This window comes from Strongylocentrotus purpuratus, unplaced genomic scaffold (genome assembly GCF_000002235.5).
Source record: "Strongylocentrotus purpuratus isolate Spur 01 unplaced genomic scaffold, Spur_5.0 spur5_scaffold_6, whole genome shotgun sequence".
In the NCBI taxonomy this organism is placed as follows: Eukaryota; Metazoa; Echinodermata; class Echinoidea; order Camarodonta; family Strongylocentrotidae; genus Strongylocentrotus; species Strongylocentrotus purpuratus.
Window position 1 is genome coordinate 2,400,730 of NW_022145612.1, and position 17,255 is coordinate 2,417,984.

Sequence of the window (17,255 nt, forward strand, 5' to 3'; positions counted from 1 at the left end):
AGCTTTTCAGGTTTCGTTACACGAACGTAGAGCAGAAAGTGATAAACTAAGGGAAATGTTAGTTTAAAACACACTTAACGGTCATTGTTTTGTCTAAATCTTCCATTAGTTAAACAAAATACATAGAAGTAATTCAACTAAAGGGTAAGACCTAAACTGAAAAGTAATGTCATAATACTTACCAAACCTGTTGAAGTTGGTGTTAGGTCGGCTGTTACAGTGAAAGATTCGGTTCTTCCTTCGATCTCTGCTTCGAGTTCAACCTACATATCCAACAACAGACAGTCATATTGTAATAATATTAATATTCGGTTCTTGTATAGCGCATTTCACATTATGTACGTCCCTTTACGCTTCCAAAGAGCTTTGGGAAGTTTTACTCTAGCTTTAGCTCTGGCAGCCGGCCGTTATCAGCGTACAGTGCATTTTAAGGAATTATCCTACTAGGTACCCATTTACCTCACCTGGGTCGAGTATGGCAAATGCAGATTAATTGTCTTCTAAAGGACATTAGTGCCGCGGCGGGACTCGAACCGCGGACCTTGCGATCCACAGTCCGGTGACGTATCAACTCCAACACAACACAATAACCTATAAGGGTTTACAGTAATCATTATGTAATGCTCAAAAGAATAAATTCTTTCATCATATTTTTTCTTCGACAATAATTAGTGTAGGTTAAGCCTATACATCTCGTCTAAATCACTGGTCGGATTCATTAAAGGAAATAAACACTCTCTTTTTATAAGAGACGTGTCGATTTTAACAGGGACCTTCCTTGGAGACTTGATTTTTTTTTTAAATGTCTTGCAAAGTTGGCAAAATGTACTCCCATGTACTTTACTATGCATGTATAACTGCTTAAATGACGTCATCACGGTAAAGATTAACTCTACTGAGAATTAAAATTACAGTATAAATGATTACCACACCTTTGTAACCTCTGGTCCCATGGCGTAAAGAACCAATCGCGACCCCGTGAAGAGTGATGCAATCTGGGAAGGAGTTTGCACAATCTCCTTCCGTGTCAAAGTTCTTGGTGTCTTTCCCTCTGATGAGATCCAGTTGACTTTGATTGACGTGGCTGCCGGCTGACATGAACGTCTCACCTGTGCTTGTACCTGACAATATAGGTAAAATTAAACCATATAATATTGATTTGATTAGTTGCGGGTTGATTCGAACTTACTGCAGTGAACACGTAGGACAAAACCTGCCGACAAGCTTGCGGTCAAGAACTATGCATAACAAGAGGATCTTCAGATTTCACAATTTGACAGCAAGGGTTTCATAACAAATTAAAGATAACCTTGAGTTCTGGTTAAAAAAAAGAAAATTAATTCTCACAGAATCAAACGAAACTTACACTGAATGTTCAAGATTACAAATAAATGACACGTGCCAAACAATTTTGAAAGAAAATGTGTACTGGCTGAGTAAAGAGCATAGAAAGATAAGGAAATCAAGGTAGTACTAGCCCCGACACCATTTGTGTATTCCCATGTACATTTTTCTGTGTACATTGCTTGTTACTTTACCTAGACTGTGCAAAATTTCTTATGATTTTGATGACTCCAGACCCTTACAGTGCACACCAATACTTACATGCTACATGATCAACTGTTTCTGATCCATTCCACACCTTCTCTTTCACAATGCAATCGCATTACCAGAACTCACCTTTATCTTTAAATTGAGCTCTAAATGATATTGAGGTGTAAAAATTGGACGAGATTATGGACTTGCGCTTATGCGGGTGTGTGGGGGTGTGGGTGTACATGTATGTGACACTGTGTGTTTGTGCGCGTGTGCGTGTGTGTGTTTGGGGGTGATGTGACATCCCTACTCCTCTGTAACAAAGCCTCAGTCATGTAAAATACTGTAAGCATGCGTGACCACAGGTTTTCCAGACACCCCCTAAACAAGGATTTCTTCTGAAGCAAAAATTCACCCTAAATGAGGATTTCGCATTGTATTGTAAAAGTATAGTAACATTGTAACCCCTTGAGCATTTTGAAGTGCAATAGGGATTACCATTTAAGTTGTTCACAATGTAAAATGAATCAAATTGTGCTTCTGATGTAAAATTTATTTCAATAGAGAAGCAATATGTCAACTGTACACTTCCAAATGAGTTTAATGGACAGATGGTAGCCATCATAAGTCCTTTCTTTGTTTTCCTGGTCTGGCCCTGATGGCTTGAAAAATATCCCCAAATGCGTAAACCGGCGCGTACAGCAGGATTTTGAACCATTTTTGAAGAAGTACCTTTTTTGGTTACGGCAAAAATTGGACGTTTTTTAACCACGCGCGGACCGCGTTCAATCTGAAAAAACACCCCTTTATACTCGTTTTCTTGGCCACGCATGCTTACAGTTTTTATATTTGACTGAGACCCCGGGAACAATGCCCCTGATATTCCATGATGCAATTGCAACTGGAATATCAATATTACCTTTGCTTCCCACGTGGATTTGCTCCTAGGGTCAAACTGTTCATAAGCACCACCTCCTGTATCAGCCAGAGTACGCAGAACGTGACGGTTCGAGTCAGAACTGAAACAAAGCAACATTGTTTGTTCACGATTGATAGTGACATTAAATCGTGTTCTTTTTATTAGTTTTGGACAATGGTAAAGTCATCTTATTTTCGAGTTACGGTTTGGATGAAAGCTGAACTCGATTGTAAGGACTTTCGAGGCTACTGAAACTGCCTTAGATCTTGCGATCATCTTGGGGACGTGTTGATGTTTACATCAAATGTCATGAACCAAATCAAATTGATTCAAATCACATCATGTCACATCACTTCACACCACACCACACCACACCACTTCGAACCACACCAATTCACAACACACTACACTGCACCGCACCACACCACACCTCACCACACCACACCACACCACACCAAACCACATCAATTCACATCACATCACAACTAACACCACACCACACCACACCACATCACATCACATCACACCACACAAGATCACACCACACCACATCACTTCAAACCACATCACTTCACTTAACATCACAACTAACACCACACCATACCACACCACACCACACCACACCACACCAAACCACACCACACCACACCACACCAAACCACATCAATTCACATCACACCACACCACACCACACCACATCACATCACACCACACAAGATCACACCACATCACTTCAAACCACATCACTTCACTTAACATCACAACTAACACCACACCACACCACACCACATCACACCACACCACACCACACCACATCACACCACACCACACCACACCACACCACACCACATCACATCACACCACACCACACCACACCACACCACACATATTACATCACACCACACCACACCACACCACACCACGCCACACCACACCACACCACGCCACACCACTTCACATCACATCACACCTCTCCACACCACATCGAATTGCATTGCATCATATCACATAAAATCATAAGTGATCAAGTCAAATCAAATCGTTACCTAACACCGAATGTGAAGAGGCGGTTGATCTGCCGATTACTCGCTACTTCCAAGAGCGTGTCCTGTTCATTGGTCACGTGACCATCAGAGATGAGGAAACCGTTGCTGGTCAGACGAACATCACTGGATGAGAGTAGAGACATGGCTCTCAAAGGTCTCCATACCTCTGTGGCTCCACGCTCCCAAGTCACCGTCATCAAGAACGTTTCCGTGTGCTTGATGTTCTCATCAGTTGCTAAGACGCTGGTTGGGTACAGCTCATCGAAATCTGAATAAAAATGGTAAAGTGGGGAATCTTTACAAACCTAGACCCAGCACTAGACCTGAACTCAACGCCATGACTTTAACGAAATAAAGCCCGGGGCAATTGTTCCTGGATAAAATGTCCGATCATCTAAGAAGACATCTAAAAGGCGATTCAGAAATATCTACAATTAAACTTTCGTCTTGTTAGCGAGGGGCAAATAAACGGCTGCTTTAATACTACTGATTTGAGTCAAAAGATACAATGTCGAGCTTGTGTTTCTATTATATCTCTTCTTGAGTCCATCTCTAGTCCGCGACACTTGATCCCTAACTAAAACTTACATTCGTTGAAGACATAAGTTTTCACATAGTTTTGAACATGTTTTAAAATTTAAAGTTGCTAGATAAGCCTGTTTTCACATTTCTCTTTTGCCTCCTGACACATACCGTTTCCAAAGACGACGAGGTTGTATCGGCACCCTGCTGGAAGACTCTCTAGGATCATATGAACCAACTTCTTTGCATCTTTCATGGGTTGTCCTTTCATGGATGTCGAACGATCTAGCATGATGACGACTTCAGGGTTCGATATGGTTGTCACAGGAAATTCAGGATAGAAGACTACCATACATGCCTAGGATTATTTATGTTGAAAAAATAATCTTATATTTTCGTGTGCGCAGCAATTGTGCACGAAAACAATTTAATTATGTTTCAATACATTTTTGTTGTTGATGTTAAAGTATTAAAAATTTATTCTAAACGATTTAGAATTTCCAGAGATTAAAATGTGCTTTGTATTTGTATATAGTGTATTTTTAAAAAAAATAACATATTTCCGCATCCATTTTTATAGTTTTCCGGGCAGACGCCGATTTATAACGGAAAATAAATCTACGTGCGAGGTCTTACAATATTTAGGCGATTAGGAATCATTTAAAACTACTTTCGCCTCAGTATTGCCAGGCACTCATTGCACAAGCCTCGGTCGTGAGGGACAACAGCAATTAAAATACATTTTTCCACGGATGTAAGAAGTGATGATAACTATGAATGGCAGAAAATGAACACAATGCGATAACCAATTTGTGTTTGAATTTCTAAAATGCATGATTAAATCATGTTTTTCCACTACTCGCCTGTCTCTTATTATCATCAGAGAGTTTCTCCCGCCAAATCCGTGGCTTGTGTGCGTCATCCATGTCAACCAATAGCTGAAGACCGTCCACCAATCTGTCACCGTCACACATTGCTATCTCGAACAGTTTCTCATCTTTTTTCTATGAAAGAGAATAGATAATGTCAGTTACATAATGTTAGTAAATTATAATCATGAGATCATTATGCTGAGTTCAATATAAATGACGGCTAAGTGGTAAAGCAGTAGTCTCGTAACCGGGAGGTCCCAGATAAACCATTCGATACACTAGTGCCCTTTGGTAATGCATTAACCCTCCTTAGCATGTCCCTTGGAGAGGAATCAAAGCAGACAGTCCACTGGTTGTCTACTTACAAACATACCCATCCTTTCTGAACAGTCAGGTAAAACCAAACTATCAATTCATTATCTATTTTAGAACTTGCTATACATTTTACGGTGTCGATCCCCTTTGACTTCAATTATTACCACGGAGGAATGGTACACAAGTAAAGGTACTAATTTAGTGAAATAGTAAGAAATGTGTTGCAGAGCTAGCATGTTCTCACTAAGAACACCATTACTGTGAAAATATCTTTATACATTTTTGTAGATATTTCTATTAGTATATGAACACTGAAAGAAAGGCTTTAGCATACCTGAATCTTGATTGAGTGAGTAGGGCAGTGGACGCTTCTAATATTGGAAGGCATCACAACCCTAGCCATGAAAGATTCACTCCTGTAGAATGAATTCAATCGTCATGTATAGATTGGTATATTTTTCAAAATCTTTTCACTGCAAAAAAAAATGTTACTAACATGGTGCTACATAAAACTTGTATCCATTTCAGGTATTTCCTCACTGTCAACTTGAAATTTTGTTATAAACTAAAATGTATAATCACTGCTTCATAAACTACGTCTAATCTATTATTTATACTGGCTGGAGTCATTGACATCATTTTAAAAGCATTGGTTTCTGGATTTTTCTTCTAAAGAAAGAAAATGTCACTTGAACAAAGTTTGTCTCTCACGATGCATCATCATATCCGAGTGTGATCTCGAAAATGGTTAGGAACTTCAGAATGCTGATACGGGGCTTAATACCTTCCTCCAAATAAAATTTTCTCTAAACTTATGATATCTTGTGATATCGATTTAAAGTTACCTTCTCAAAACCATGTCGGGTACCTACACACTATATTTATCATCTCCAGCGATTTATTTGGGAAAATGTGTAAAACATTGTCGAATTGGATGAAAGGCATGTGAAATTACCTATTTTGCTGGTTCTCGACAACGCCATCTACGGCGTCGCCCTTGTCATCGAACTTGCCGGTCAGGATTTCTTTCTTCTTCCATGGTGCTACGCTACCAAGTAGGTTGAACGCGATACGATCTCCTTCGATGACCAGCTCAGTGACGTACCTGACCGAGATGATGACACACGATCCAGGTGGTAGGTTTCCAACAGTGATCGTAAAGACATTCTGTAAAAGCAGAATTATCAAATTTTCCAGAATAGTAGTGACATGCACCAATCTATCTTAATATATTGACCTTTAAAAGTGATCTACACAATCAATTGAAAGTCTGATTAATCTATTTCAGATTACTGCCCTTCTTCGATCTTTCCCAAACACGCAAGAAAAACAAAATCGAAAACTTGACATCCTCAGCTCAGAACTCTCGTGTTTTATCTCAATATTTCGATTCTTACATTAAATGCAAACTGTAGGGTGATTCTCGTACACATTGTACCTTGTGAGTTTGCAAAAGTTTTAGGGCGATTACCTTTATAATCATTTCCGTTTAGCTGGTCATACCTATAAATACTTAAAATGGTGCCTTGATTGTCAATTCATTTTCAAAGTCTTTTACTGTCTCTCTAAATGTCTGAGTGTGCGTGCTCTCTCTCTCTCTCTCTCTCTCTCTAAATGACACTTTTGAGGACTATTTAATTTCCTTTGCGTTTTTTTTTCTCTGTCTTCTATCCGCATGTTTCTTCTTCTTGTCTTATTCCACTAACCGTCGCTTCTTCTTCCATGAGATAAGCTCCATGTCCTTCCTGTTTGGCCTTGTCGTACGACTTCCTCGCTTGCCCCTTCTCCTTGACGATCCCGATGACGCGCTTGCCATTGATATAAGCATCGAATCCGCACACCGCTGCTCGCTCGTCAAGAGGAAAGACATAACGGGTGTCTGCAGTCTCTTCACCAACGTTCCGGTACTTCTGTAGAACAATTACCTTTAACAAAAATCATTGAGAAATAATATATATCATACTTTCCCTCAACAGCAATCATGAAATTATAGATCCGAAGGTTGATTATAGAACGGACAATCGATGGTCTCAATCTAATTGAAATAGTTTAAACAATTGTATTCTTTTGATTGGATTTTTGTTTCGATACCTATCATATTACTCCAATGTGTTATGTTATCGGTTTTACAGTTTTACTCGTTTGCTTGTTGTCGCTCTAGTTGAATATCTGCAATTAACTGTCTTATTGCTTGTTTGTTTTGTACATTAATTTGTTAGATATTTATTTGTTTGACTATACATGTACATATTCATTGCCCTACTTCTTGCATTTGCAAGTGTTACATATTATTGTATAATTCACTGTATATTTATTGTTATTTTATGTATGTGGACCCCTTTGAAAATCAGCTGTGCTGAAAGGGCTATCCACCCTATGAGAGGAAATGAATAAATAAATAATAAATAAATAAAATGACAGTCATGAAATTGTCTTAGATTTAAAGACGATTTGGCAATTCATTCCTACTAGGAAGTTTACAATGTGCCAAATTCTCATTCTCAAATTTTCAGTATTAACAGCATTAGGCCTATTCAGAGCCACAGCAAGGAAAAGTATAATATTGGTCCATATCTCCATGTCATATAAGTACGATTTATTAATCGCACCGCAGTCAGACGGTATTCGGGTCGTTTAGTGTATGAATATTATAATGAAGTTCATTTGTGTCTGCTTTGTTTTTGTTATACACTGTAGTTGTATGTTTCTGGACTCCATGTAAGACCAGTCGTGTTATGATGACTTTGTGTTTGCATGTATATATTGTATATGATTTATATTTTAATTGAACGGGAAAATGGCCGCCACTACTACTTCTACTACTACTACTATAGACTTAAGATCAGACAAAATTTTCTAACATTATAATTACCTCTGCTGCCAGGTCGATGATTGATGCTCTGACGTGGACAGCTTCTAATTCAACTTGACCTTCCCCTGTCGTATTGAGACCTGCTTTGACCTTTGCTTCAGGATACACCATCCCTTGGACATCCAGAATGTCTAACAAGGAGAGAAAACAGTTCGAGTTAAGATACAGATTCAACTCTCTAGAAGGGGCATGTGTATATAAGTGCAATACAAGCGAAGTTTTATTTGGTGACGTAGGACTGCGTCGGTAATTGGCGCAGTCTCTGACGCACCATGTGAGGGTGACATCCTTTAAAACAAGGATCCAAATTGAACAGTGCATTGTTTTACTAGTGGTGTATGCAACAATAACTAACTCCGTAGGCTTGATTAGCACGGGAAATAGCACAATTTAAAGGACGCCTCGTGTGCGAAGGGAATAATGAGTTGTAAATTTGAAAGCACTGAAAATGTGGACGAACGCAAGTGAACTAACATCATTCCTCGAATTCAGATACAATCAATAAACATTCGTCAGTTTCTTCAGCGTAGATGTGTTGACCATTTATTTAATCTAAAAATATTCTTTAAAAACAACATTCTAATATTTACCTATTTCGTCATCGATGTCATCATCAGAGTCGGTATCTTCGGTGCTACTATGGTCACTCACCGAAGCCTGTGATGCCGAGGTAGTCTGGTTGTCGGTCTCATCAGAGTTTCTTTCTGTCAGCTTGAACTCGACGAGGTAGCGAAGGCAGTGCTGGTTGGCTTGGTATACGACATACTCGTCGTCCTATTTTTGGTTTTCACAAATGAAAATAGGGGTGTTTATCTTGCTTTACAAGAATTTTGTATACGTTAAAATGTGGGTGTAGTGCACGTTACAAACAATAAATCGATTACAAACAAAAGTATTCACAATAATTTTCCGAAATCAATATCTGACAAAAATTAGTCGAATTCTTTATTTCAATCCTGGACTCGACATGATTTACAAGCCTAGCCTAAAACCCAAATCCCAAGCCGTACAGCACCAACTATTTTTCTAAGGCGTATAAAACTTGTACCAAATGTCGGATCACCCATGACCAATATTAATTCAACTTGCTTTAATACCACAGCAGCCATCTACTGGCAGAACTTGTAATCGTATTTATTAAGTGTAATGAGATGATTGTGGATAAAAACAATGTAATCATAATGTCATAATCAAAGTCCCAGTTAATCATTTTAATGGCTGGAAAATCGGAATGGGTTTTGTAAGATTTGTAATATCAAATCATACCACGAAGAAAGATTCAACTTGGTCTGTCTTCCTAACTCCATGAACGCTGTTAAACCCGTCAGGCGCACTCTCAATGTCTGTCCTCTTTTCATAGATATCCTTGCTCTCCCCTAGAGCTACGTTGTTGACTGCCAAGAAACGAGTGCCTGTAAACTTCCCAGGTGCGGAGTACTTCGCACAGGTGCTAATTACGAACAAGGTAAAACAAATATAATAAAGGATTAATACAAGTAGCTCGATATAACAATTTATAGGTTGGTCGATTTATTGATGATAATTATGATTACAAACATTTCCAAATACAAATACACCTGTCCCTTTCACTCAAAAGATTCCACGAGACAACAAAAGGAAATCGTCATAGTAGGAGGAATATTGTTATGTACTTTGAAAATAGACAAATGCAGGAATAAAATGGTTGGATATGTGATTTGGTGATATGGTCATCACAATTTGTCTCTCTATCTCTGCCCATAGCTTTGAGGCCGTTGAGGCGACAATAAAATGGACATTGAGACACAAGTTCTCCTTAATTTTCTGTCTTCAGTTGTTCCAGTTAGCTGCCATTCCCGTCCACTGATTGATGATATCAGTCCATCGATCTCTTACTCGGTCTGCCCCTCTTTATTCTCCCATTGGTTCCTCATTGCAAGATGGTCACAACCATTTCCATTTGAAACTATAATCATAATGGCGTATTCAGTGTACGAGGAATCCTTCATATCCCTAACCCACTCCCTCTTTTCTTTTGAAAGCCCAGGAGAACAATGCAGCTTGCCATGGCTCTACATCAGGCTGCCATATACATCAGGATTCCAATCGTCTCGATCAATTTCCTGATATCGCCGATGTAATAGGATTATGATGACATGTGTAACATCTATATTTGGCATGGGACACGCACCACGTGCACTATAACTTTCAAACAAAATGGATACTTTCCAATGTGTAAATCAAAATTAGCAGGGCCCATGTTGCTATATTTAAAATGGGGCTGAGCATGCGAACGATAATTCATGTAACAGAAAGATAGACGCTAGAAGTAAAGTTTTGTCAGGATTACCTCATACAATCGCCGAAGTAGATTCCACTCCCAAGCATGCCTGCATCCCAACGATCTATTCCAAACATCTCGACCACGATCTTTGGTAGCAGGATACCGCTGTAAAATGATCGGTCAAATTAGTAAAGCAGCTACTAACTTAGTGTTTTCACTGATATTATAAAATCAATAATGTGCCAGATCCAACTGAATCGTGAAAATTATCATAGGGGAACATGGTGTTTTGGATTACTATCTTTTTTAATCGAAATCTACCTCAGCTCACTTGATCTAATCTGCAAAGACATCATTTAGATATATTGGATAAATTTATTTGAAAGAGTTTTATACTCTTGCCTATAAATTTTGAAGTATATTTTGTTACCTCTTTCGTGAATGTATTGTGAGAATATAGATGTAAGCTTTATTTATCAACAGTACACCACATTTGTAACAATTATTTCATTAAAAGAGAGGGGAAATGCCAACTTTATAGGCATCAGTGTAATTATCATCTACATGACTGTATACTGCTTTCTATATGACATATTTACCGAGATAGGATTCCGAGGAAGTTGCAAGCCTTGGATGCGTGGAAGAGGAGTCGTTCGTTGCCGATGGTTCTGTTGAATTTGAACTCATCAAGGGCCCGATTGACAGCAAAGATTCGTTGTATCGAGACCTCATCATCACTGAGTGAGAGAGATATCATTTTGAGTGATGAGAGATTCAAATATTCCTTAAATTACTGCCGAATTGGTTTCAGACCCATTGTATACTATTGGGAATCGTCCTGGCTAGCTGTTAAACAATATAACATGCGCAGAGCTAATAGATTTTTTTTGTTCTTGAAATGCCCAGTCACTTCTCAAAATCATACGAAAAATGCTTAATAGATCTCATTCAAGAAACAGACAATAGAACATGTAGATGTTAACACGAATCATTACTCTAAATTGCGTTGATATTTGCAATACCTCTTGTATGCCCTGTTGTGGAAGTTTATGAAATGGGTTTACATGTTTATTTGCAAATCTGAAAAAGCAAGAGGATTTCTTTTTTAAATATACAGAATATGAAATTAACTGTTTTTTAAATGATAGAGTACCCTGCTGATAAGAAGGAAAGTAGTAAGTAAGAATAGGCAAGGACATAAAGAAACGTTGAATTACCTGAGATATATAAGAAAGGTGGAAAATGTGGGGTATAGTTATCAAAAGTCCGAACTGAATGTACGGGTGCGTACTTGTATTATTTAAGTCCTTTACTTTGTATTGTTAATTTATGTGCATTATCTTGTTATTGTTTGTTTGCAGGGCCCCGATTACAAGCAGATTTCTGCTTCTTAGGGGTCCTAACCATTATATTGTATATTGTATATTGTATTTTCATTGTAAATTGTTTTTATACTGGTTAAATAAATGAAATGAAATGAAAAAAAAAATAGAATAACACCGAGATTCCTGTTTATGTTTGAGGTCAAGAATACGTCAAATTAAATATAAACATTAAATACAGTAACTATTCTACTGCTTACATGGGTTGAGTAGTGCTCATGACGAGTTCTTCAACTTGCTTGTATTCTGGATGATCTGTATCTAAGCTCTCAATATAACACCTCATGGCCCGATACTTAGATTTGGCTGATGGTTGTTTCTTCCATCCTAGTGCCTCGTTCACATTTATCACGTCTTGGATCAGCTAGGAGATTGAAATGATCCACACAATTATGAGGTGTTTTCTCTTTATATAGATTAGATGAAGAGCTAGATAACTATTTGAAGCATTGTTTTACAATAACATATCAATCCTTGCTTTCCCTGATTACATACAAACTAATGCTATTACTAGCGATGTGGTTTGTGACGTAAATGTTAATGATGAGTGTGAAGGACCCGAACATTATTGGTAAAAGGTATTTCTTACTTTATAAACATTTACTCATAAGTATAAAACGGTAGAACAATATATATAAAAAGGGAAAGCTTATTTAATGGAGGGAAAAGGTGCGTTTCAGTCATATCCTTTTTTTAAAACTGATCTTTGTGGAAAGGGAAAATTCGCTTACTTTAGGGGTCATGGTTATAACAAATTCACACACATATACATGTATATTCCAACATTCCTATTAAATATGATGAGCACTGAAATGGGGATAAGGGTACGAAAAAGGAGCAAATAAATCAAAAGAATCATCTGCTGAGAACCATGCAGAAGGTAATTAAATCAATATGTTTCCTCTTTTTCGGGGGTGTTCTTCTTGTTGTTGGTTGTTATTGAAGTGTTCAGTCAAATATGCCCATTCACGCCTAGTCTGGTTCTTTAGTTTAATCAATCAACGTAGTCGAGTCGTATACTTCCTAGCTTGGAAACTCTTTGTGGAGGGGGGGGGGGGGTATTAAAATTAACGTCACAGATTTTGATTTTAAGTTTTAGTGGTAACTTTTTATCCTCACTGTGTTTTCACAATAAAGTAGATAGATCTGCTAACGTCTCCTGCAAAACAATCGCAAGTACTATATTTTTTTTAATATAGTATTTTGAATTTTGATATCAACTATTGTATGTCCCATGTAAATCATGCTAGGATTACGTAATATCTTATTGCAATGTTCACACATTTCAAAACACGATTTTGTTTTTCCTTCTACCTGACAGAGGTCTTGTTTGACCGCGACCATTCTCATATTAGTGAGATCATTTCTGCACTCGGCCTTGTATGGTATCAGCTCATGAAACTGCTCACTCAGTCCGTGAATCACCGAGTCATCCTTCGTTTCCTTGTCAAGGAGGGCGCGCTTGATCTGCAGGAGAACTGACTCGGCTTTCTCGACCTAATTCAGTGAAAGGTAAACAAAATGGTCATTCCCACAGATTGGGTATAGAGTTAAACCAAAATATATTCTCACACTTTAATGAGCTGTTTTCTTTTTAATGAAAAGCTTTATTACGAGCAGGAATTATACTCTCATTTTGAAAATAAGACAACGATCAATCATAATACATAATTAAAATGAGAAGATTCGCACCAAGTTCAAATGGTTTCTTAAAAGAAATTCACATTGACCCTTCAAGGCAAACACATATTGGTAAAGTCTTATAAATGGTGGGCAGTTTGAGTCCCAGCCACGGCACTCATGCCCTTTGTCAACACATACATTCATTTTTCACTCTCCACCTAGATTTATAAACATGATAGGAAATTATTAATTCCAAGCTTTTAGTTCCGAAGGGTAATGATATCAGTAGTATTTCATATGCGCCTTGAGCATCCCGTGGGATGTACATTAAATTGTGCCCAAAATACAATCATGTAGCCTATTAAAATAACGTTATGTAGAGTTAGTTGTTTTATCTATTGCTTAAATTTGGGGTATCGATATGTTACCTTCCCGAGAGGTATAGCTTTGACAGGGACTGTAAGGACCTCGGATAGCTCTCCCATCGATTCCTTCCAAAGATTGTCCGCAAGTCGAGCTACCTCAGAGGAAACCTCTCCTTTGGATGCTTGAGACTCCAGGAGACGCTGAAAGAAAGGAATAGTAACATAAATTAGCAATAAGAATACTGGCCGAATTAGGATTTTAATATTGTTAAAATTATAGGCGGGTCAAGGGGCAGAAAAGACCCCCATCTTCTTCTCCCATTCGCTTTTGACAAGGGAAAAGGATAAAAACGTGGAAAATGTTCGCGTCAGGGAGAATTGATTTGCTTCTGGCCCGAGTCTCCCATATCCGAGGAAAAAAAAACTAATTCAGTCAAAGAAAGTTGTGCTCTAACCCCTCTCCCATCAGCAGGTCTGGGAGGGGCTGCGGGACTCCTAAAATTATGTTCCATCCTCCACACCCTCCCCCCCTACAAAAATAGATACAAAATATGGCGCATTCCCTTTTTGACGTTTCTAGATTCGCACCCAATATTTAAAGAATGGAAGAAAAATAGAAAAGAACAATAACAAAACTGCTCATATGAAATTATAAAAGGGACAGAGAAAAAGGAGGGTGGGGAGGGAATAGAAAGAGAATTAATTGGTGCGACGACCAAGCCGGTCATTATGGTAACAATATAATGTTTCTTCCAGGATTTGCAGAGCAATTTAAAATGCAGTACTATAGAGACTTATTCTTGGTATTTAATTCAATACATTACTATTAAAGTAATGTTGATAAAATATGAACATAATGATCATACCTTTGTGAGCACATTGGATCCGAGCCATCGAGAAAGCATCGTCGTAGTTTTCGTCATGTTGTGAGGTTCAGAGGCCCAGATGTCATGTTGCTCCTGAAAGATCTTCAAAGCTTCGGGACCAGTCTTGGCTAAGTAACTCTTCTTGATTCCTGAATTCTCATCCTGACGGAGAGAAGGAGAAAGAAAGAAAGTTAGAGAGAGAGAGAGAGAGAGAGAAAGAGAGAGAGAGAGAGAGAGAAAAGAGAGAGAGAGAGAGAGGGGGAAGGTGGAGGGGGGCAAAGAACAAGATTAATTGTTTCATGGATGAGAAAAGAAAAGCCATCTTGCCACGTTAGAATGAAGGAGACAATCGTTTTGATATGTTTCTCCCAAACATTGTTCTTTTCCTTGAAAGAGTCTCTATCATTTTGGATTAAATTTTCTGTCACACGCTCAATCACGGATCTACCCGTCATGCAAACAAACCTCGCTTTAAAAATTTCCCGGTTTTATGATTATCATGTAAAAGTGGATCAGTTATAAATTAAATAATTCAAAGATCGTTGCGTCATCCAGATGAGGCGGCGGAGTGACTTCCAAAGTGGAGGGGGGGCACCAACAAAACACGGCACTTTCTGGAAAAAAGGGCACCTTCAAAGAGAAATCTCAAAGCGAGTATCTCTCAGAATTGAATAAGGTCATTTACAAAAGATGTATAGGGGCATCTTTGAGAATAAAGAACTATTTTCATAGGTAAAAAGGGGCATTTGTGAGAAGGTGCTCTTTTTTAATGGGGCACTTATCATAAGGAAAAGGGGCACTTATTAGAAAGGAAAGGGGGCACATGTGAAAATATGAGGTGCGTTTATCCGAGTTAAAAAGGGGTACTTATTAAAAGGGGAAGGGGCACTTCTTACAAAGGAAGGGGGGCACTTGTCAAATCAAAAGGGGTACCTCTCATATTTGAATAGGACAGTTATCTGAGGTGAAGGGGGCGCTTATCAAAAGTGAAAAAGGGCGCTTCTCGTACTTGAAAAGGGGCACTTACTAGAGATTAAAAAGGGCACTTATGAGAATGGCAAATGGACACTAATATTGCATAGGACAATGGGAACTTGTTGAAGGAAAAGGGGTAAGTGTCAAAATAAAAGGGGCACTTATCAGAGGTGGAAAGGAGAAGGGGCACTTTTTAAAATTAATAGGGGCACTTGTCAAAGTAAAAGGGGCACTTTTCTTTTGAAAAAAGGGGTACTTGACGAAGTGGAAGGGCACTCTTCCCCCCCCCCCCCCCCCCCCCCCCCGGAGCGCTGCCTCTGGCGTCATCACTTATGCGGAAGAAGCGTCATTTCGATTGCGTTATTAACTTCGCTAATCGAGCTAGCTGCAAGTTGCAAGTTGCCAGTTGTTGGCAGCGTTCATTTTGCAATAGCTTTAAAAAAAATGAGATGATACTCTCTCATGGAGTTTTATAGAGGGGCCACACCAGTCACTGACCCTGTTCTGTGCGTTAGACAAATGATGCCTCATTTGCAAGGGGTTTAAAGAACTAACTTACCAGTTAAGCATTAATCAGTTTAAATGTCTGAACCTGTCTGAACGTAATACTGAATACTAACCTTTGTATCAGACACAGTGCCTTGATGAGTGTAGACTCGATACTTGTAAGGGCTGACTTTTGACCTTGTAATCGACTGACCCTGAAGAACCACTGTGATCTTGAGTGTTGTATGAAGCTCAATAGAGGTAAACTGGATATCTTCATCCTCTATTTCTTTCTGAATTGAAAGCGTTGCAAACAGAAGCAATTTCTTTCATGTTAGGCTAGGATGTAATACGATTATGTTACCGACATCAAAATAATGTAAACTACTTCAAACGGAAAACGGCTGTGGCAGGTTTATCCATGCAGGAGGAAGCTAATAGGCCCAAACCCCTTTTTTCGGTTTAAAAAAAAATCACCAGCTCCCCATTCCTCCCTTAAATTTGTGCAAACCTGGAGAGCTAGTCGGTGACAATACGATATGCCAGGGCCTCTCTCGGCTTCCTAGAGATAGTAGAGTCTTTTGCGGTTGTCAAACGTATCGACCTCGACTAAAATAGCGATTATTATCATACAGACTTTTATAACAATGTGAAAACAAATTTGTTGTGTAAGATTTTTGCCACTTTGTTGGAATCGCAATTTCGTTTCATCGTTGTGATAGATTTGTGTCAGATTAGTGAAACTATTTTAGTCTTCGAGTCATCGAAAACATCATTGTTGTTAATATTGTAAAAAAAATAAAAAAATAAACACAAAACCTATACAGATAAGAAGCGAGCGAGTATTCTCACCAACTAATAGATGGCTATTCTTTGATAAATTATTTACTCACTTTTAAAATCACATATTTGACCAGCTCACACTTGCTTTCATCAAAGTCATCAGTGATTTCGTTAGACATTTTGTTTACATCGACACTGTGAAGAAAAAAAGGAGAGGAAAAAGAAAAAAGGCAGAGGCAGAATGCGACAGAAGAGAAGGTGGGATGGAGAGGGAGAGAGAGAGAGTGATAGAGAGAGAGAGAGGGGGGAAGAGAGAGAGGGAGGGAGGGAGAGAGGGAGGGAGGGAGAGAGAGATATAGAGAGAGAGAGGGGGGTAAAGGAGGGAACGTCAAAAGAGTGAATAGAGGGAAAAGGAGAAAGTATTAGGTGA

At 38.6% G+C, this 17,255-nt stretch overlaps 1 protein-coding gene across 4 annotated transcripts in view; it reads right to left on the minus strand.

Annotated features, from left to right (window-relative positions):
* The window catches only part of LOC579780, a 30,451-nt gene that overhangs the window by 8,408 nt on the left and 4,788 nt on the right, over positions 1-17,255 (minus strand). For all 4 annotated transcript variants that reach the window (XM_031000379.1, XM_031000381.1, XM_031000378.1 and 1 more), the window contains 20 exons: positions 16,936-17,020; positions 16,177-16,335; positions 14,582-14,743; positions 13,779-13,916; positions 13,042-13,224; positions 11,928-12,091; positions 10,945-11,082; positions 10,412-10,510; positions 9,349-9,532; positions 8,673-8,856; positions 8,083-8,213; positions 6,917-7,135; positions 6,166-6,377; positions 5,545-5,626; positions 4,887-5,027; positions 4,195-4,381; positions 3,502-3,769; positions 2,456-2,555; positions 933-1,121; positions 183-263 (listed from right to left, as the gene is read on the minus strand). In XM_031000379.1, coding sequence (XP_030856239.1) covers positions 183-263; positions 933-1,121; positions 2,456-2,555; positions 3,502-3,769; positions 4,195-4,381; positions 4,887-5,027; positions 5,545-5,626; positions 6,166-6,377; positions 6,917-7,135; positions 8,083-8,213; positions 8,673-8,856; positions 9,349-9,532; positions 10,412-10,510; positions 10,945-11,082; positions 11,928-12,091; positions 13,042-13,224; positions 13,779-13,916; positions 14,582-14,743; positions 16,177-16,335; positions 16,936-17,020 — 3,106 coding nt within the window. The remainder of the gene's footprint in view (positions 1-182; positions 264-932; positions 1,122-2,455; positions 2,556-3,501; positions 3,770-4,194; positions 4,382-4,886; positions 5,028-5,544; positions 5,627-6,165; positions 6,378-6,916; positions 7,136-8,082; positions 8,214-8,672; positions 8,857-9,348; positions 9,533-10,411; positions 10,511-10,944; positions 11,083-11,927; positions 12,092-13,041; positions 13,225-13,778; positions 13,917-14,581; positions 14,744-16,176; positions 16,336-16,935; positions 17,021-17,255) is intronic.